The sequence below is a fragment of the Fragaria vesca genome, linkage group LG7 (assembly GCF_000184155.1).
Source record: "Fragaria vesca subsp. vesca linkage group LG7, FraVesHawaii_1.0, whole genome shotgun sequence".
NCBI lineage: Eukaryota > Viridiplantae > Streptophyta > Magnoliopsida > Rosales > Rosaceae > Fragaria > Fragaria vesca.
This window is the reverse complement of record NC_020497.1, coordinates 4,216,028-4,220,968: the sequence shown is the minus strand read 5'-3', so window position 1 is coordinate 4,220,968 and position 4,941 is coordinate 4,216,028. Positions and strand designations below refer to the sequence as shown.

Here is a 4,941-nt window from a genome sequence, read left to right as displayed (position 1 = left end):
TTTTTTGTATCAATATCAAAAGATTATAATCTACCTTAAAGTAATGATTGACCTTAGTGGTAAAAACTGTAGGAGTCTTTGTATGTCTGTCGTGAGTCGAACTCACAACCTCTCATTTACAAAGAGAGACTTATGTCACTAGATCAAACGACACTGGGCTATTAACCCTTACTTTAGACTCCAATAAAAAATTTATTTAAATATTTTTGGTCTAATAGTTTAATATTCTATTAATTTTAAAGTATATAAGAAAATAAAAGTGAAATATTTCAATAAGCATGACATTAGAATATTCTGTAATTAATGAAAAATATCATACAAATTTGTATTCTATATCATTAAATTCATCCATACAAACACTAGAGAACAAATTACATCCTCAACCAATGCCATTTCAACAATCTGAACAACTTCATCTTTGTGATCAAAACAAATACCAATTGCAGTTCTTCCAATTGGAGCAAACCAACTACATCTCTCTGATAATAGTCCATCCTTTCTTTCTATAGCCACCTCTTTTTCCTTTATTTTGAATTTTCAACATTTTGATGAAGTGTTTTGTAATTTACAGAAAATAAAAAAGGATTTAAAGACAGACAAATTGCCCAAATCGGATTAAGCCCCGAGTTATTAGCTATTGCAGGTCCAAAGCAAACCATCTTTGTCGTGTCCAATATTCTCTTAAAATCCAATTTTTTCGTCTCCAAATCTATTTTTCGTCGCTAAATCTAAAGAAAACTTCAAAGTCCACGTCAATATCAGACAACCAATTCATCACCTACATCACTGCTTGCTACAGCCCTTCATCATATAACCATCGGTGACCTCTCTTTTACTGACTTCACAAGCTTCCCTTGAAAAAACCAAACCCAACTCTATCCTGCTTTCTTATTGGTTCACTATGTCGGCAGCTCTGTTTCTTGAGTTGGGTTTCTGATTCTTGATCTGGGTTTTCAAGATTTTGATGTGGGTGTTTGGAAATTTATGGGAAGCTAGCTAAAGATGGGTTCTTTGGAAAGTGGGGTTCCATTGAAGAGAGACCCTCTTCTTCGCTCGTCTTCTAATGGTGGCAGAAGTAGTGACAGGCACTTGTTTTTACAGAGACCCAGATCGAGGTTTTCAAGGTTCTTGATTTTGAAGAAGCTTGACTATCTCTTATGGATTTGCACTGTGGCTGTGTTCCTCTTCTTTGTGGTTCTTTTCCAAATGTTCTTGCCTGGTTCTGTGGTGGAGAAGTCTGGGAGTTTGTTGCAGAAGAAGAATGTGGAGCTGGATTATGGAGATTTGAGGTTTGTGAAAGAGTTGGGGTTATTGGATTTTGGGGAAGATATAAGATTTGAGCCTTCAAAGCTTTTGGAGAAGTTTAGGAAAGAAGGTAGAGAGGCTAGTTTGTCTTCTGGTTTCAATAGGACTCTGCAGCATTTTGGGCTCAGAAAACCCCAGCTTGCATTGGTAAGTATGCAATTGGATGTAAGATAGTGCATTTTGGTTTGGATTAGTGTTTTGGGTAGTTGAAGTTGTAATTGGATAGCCTGCTTTGTTGACTTACTGCATTCTACATGAGTTTGAGCTTGCAGTGATTTTGAACTGATTAGTCCTTTTGCTTTTGGATTTTTCACTTGAAGGTTTTCGCAGATCTGTTGTTTGATTCGCACCAGCTACAGATGGTGACTGTGGCAGCTGCTTTACAGGAGATTGGATATGAATTATGGGTAATTTGCCTTTATGCATTTTGTAAAATTTGACATCATAGTAACATAATGGAAATGTATCAGACTGCAATTCCTGGAATGATGGTTCGACCCCATTTGAAATGGAATTTTCCTTTGGGGCTGGGCCTCCTAGAACTGATGAAATTTGGGGAAAACATGGAACCCGTCACCAGACTAGGGGCTGGAATATGACCAGAATTTAACTTGATGGCCTTGCTTTCACTTGAAAGTTCGAATGTACTAGTGTGTATCACTAGTATTCCTCTGCTTGCTACTTTTTATGCATGTCTCAGTGATGGCGAGTAGTCTTTACGCTGTAGGTTGAAGTCTGTGTTAAACATATATATTATATATACATGGCAGAACTTGTTACTGTACACTGAGGAGATGCATATGAGTTTATTTATTTAACTTGTGGTTTATAATGTTGCAGGTATATTCACTTGAAGATGGTCCTGCACGTGGCGCTTGGAAAAGTTTAGGAGTTCCGGTTACCATTATCCAAACGTGTGATCAGCCAAAGATTGTTGTAGATTGGCTAAAGTATGAATTCTCATGCTAACTTTCTCACACGTCCTGAACTTCTTATATCATCTAATAAAAGAACAATGAAAATGCTCATGCTACAGCGCATAACTTTGTTCTCTTCATTTAGAGTGCAAATTACATTGTCTTCAGTGGTTGAGCTTCATAAGCCCTTCTATCTTCTCAATAATTGATATTTTTAATTAGCCTTTATTTGACTTGACCAAAGCCCATGCTTGATAGGTAATTGGATCTAGTGAATTCCAGTTGAATCTGATTGATAGGTATGTATCTTGCAGTTACAATGGCATACTTGTGAGCTCTCTTGAAGCCAAAGGCATCTTTTCTTGGTAAGTTATCTCCATCAAAAATTCCGATTGACTACTTAGTTCTATTATTTTCTCTGTGAAGACACTCTTAGTACAAGAACAAGATATCCGAAGATATGGAAACATCTTGTAAACTGCAGAAATAAGTCTAGAACTATGCTCTATAACATAAAGGTCTTTCCAAGTGTGAACTCAACAGTTTCAAAAGAACTATATTTGGCCTTTTCTAGAGCACAATTTTATGCAGATATTGCAAATTTGGGTCGAAGGGATGATAAACTCCTTCCTAGTTTTTAACCATGGAGTGATATAGGGGTGACAGTATGATTTTGAATAATTAAGCTTTAAATTTCTTCTTTTGCCATTGTTTTAGTCTTTTAATTTTCTTTTAACATCTTTGATCATCAAGACTTGGGTGTAAATATCTGGTTCTGTTTTTGTTCACAGTGAAAACTTCTTTCTTTTTCTAATTTCTTTAACATGTATTGCACCAATTCATTTTCTTATTGACACTGCATTTTGCTTTATATATCTAGTTGTTTCATTAATTCATACTTTTGTAATCTAATTTTTCCCATCAAACAACTGTATCAACCAAAGTCAATGATTTTACTTGTGACAGTTTTGTTCAGGAACCTTTCAAGTCTTTACCTGTCATATGGACAATCCATGAAGAAGCGCTTGCCACTCGATCAAGAAAATACTCTTCAAGTAGCCAGATTGAACTTTTAAATGATTGGAAAAGAGTCTTCAACCGATCTACTGTTGTTGTCTTCCCAAATTATTTCCTTCCGGTAATTTTTATCAGGAAAAATGAATTTTTAGTACATGGTAGATTCAGTTTTATCATTCCACCACAATATCTGGAATGAAAAGGGTGATTTACCTTATATTATATCTGATCAGACATAATGTAGGGAAGAGAGGGAGAGTTAGGACTTAGTTACTAGAATTGAAGTTAGACTCCATGTATTGTTCACCATAATTAAGGCTTTGGCTCAGGTGGTATCTTGGTTTTTGGATCTTGCCAAGCATAAAAAATGAATATTTTGTAGCATTATAGGTCGGATGTGTTACCATTTAGTAAATGCAATAGACATGTACAAGCACTGATTGGTGACTGCTGACCATTGTATATCTACGTAAAGGTGTAGCTAAAACAGTGTAGACAATGGGAGTGAATATTTAGCCAGGCATCTAGTACTGATACTAGAAGTTTGATTGGTATCTGTACTTATGCAGATGATTTACTCCACACTTGATGCCGGGAACTTTTTTGTTATTCCTGGTTCTCCTGCTGAAGCTTGCAAGACAGATTCAGATTCTATCGTGGCTTTAGACATAGACAATCTGCAGGGCTCCGCTGGTAATGAGCCTGAGAATGTTGTAATTACAATTGTGGGAAGCAAATTTCTGTACAGGGGCCTGTGGCTGGAACATTCCATTGTTCTGCGAGCTTTACTGCCACTTCTTGAGGACTTTTTGTTGGATAATAATTCCTCTCATCTCAAAATCATTGTTTTGAGCGGAGACTCAACAAGTAACTATAGTTCTGTGGTTGAGGTGGGTATATGCAAGCTATGGCTCAATTTATTTTTGGGGTTTTAAATTTTTGGTCCGTCTGATGTGATAAATTAATATAGGCTTCTTATTGGTTGATCTGATCTTAGGCTATTGCTTACAACTTGAAGTACCCAAGTGGCATTGTGAAGCATGCAGCAATCGATGTGGATGCAGACAATGTTCTAAGCACATCCCACCTCGTGATATATGGATCCTTCCTTGAAGAGCAATCGTTTCCAGACATTTTAATCAAAGCCATGTGCCTTGGGAAAACAGTGGTTGCCCCAGATCTCTCCATGATCAGCAAATATGTGCGCTTCATACTCTTGTCCCTAATTACTAAAATGTCTCACCACTTGTTGATTTATAGATATATTAATGTCAACTTTGTGAATAACTTATTTTCTTTACTTGGTTCTTGTGACTTCACTAAAAATTATAGTTTACTCTAGCTTGTACAGTAGCGCTTTACACATTCCATCCTCATGGTTTTGCTTTTGCAACATGTTTTTAGTGCTCATGCAGGTCTTACAGTCTGAGATTATTTGCAAACTATTATTGATATAATCTCATTTCTCATTTGAAGGAGTATTTGCCATGAATTGACTTTCAGACCCTGCATTAAAGTTCGTGTTAGACGGGATGTTATTTAGAAAAACTGGAATATTTAGAACTTAACTCACTTTGAACTATATTTAAGGTTCTCCGAAATCTATTGAATTGAATATGGCTTCTAATTGGCTTGGATTCACTGAAATTTTCCATGCAAGGATGATGGGCAGTATGTATTTTTTTTTTTTTTTTTTNTTTTT

General features: G+C 36.1%; 1 protein-coding gene across 1 annotated transcript in view; it reads left to right on the top strand.

Annotated features, from left to right (window-relative positions):
* Nucleotides 1-856: 856 nt before the first annotated feature.
* Nucleotides 857-4,941, top strand: part of LOC101302584 — a 7,872-nt gene continuing 3,787 nt past the window's right edge. Inside the window, exons 1-7 of the mRNA XM_004306665.1 lie at nt 857-1,452; nt 1,626-1,712; nt 2,146-2,255; nt 2,537-2,587; nt 3,189-3,360; nt 3,809-4,129; nt 4,237-4,440. Of these exons, the coding sequence (XP_004306713.1) occupies nt 1,003-1,452; nt 1,626-1,712; nt 2,146-2,255; nt 2,537-2,587; nt 3,189-3,360; nt 3,809-4,129; nt 4,237-4,440 (1,395 nt within the window). The 5' untranslated portion in view covers nt 857-1,002. The remainder of the gene's footprint in view (nt 1,453-1,625; nt 1,713-2,145; nt 2,256-2,536; nt 2,588-3,188; nt 3,361-3,808; nt 4,130-4,236; nt 4,441-4,941) is intronic.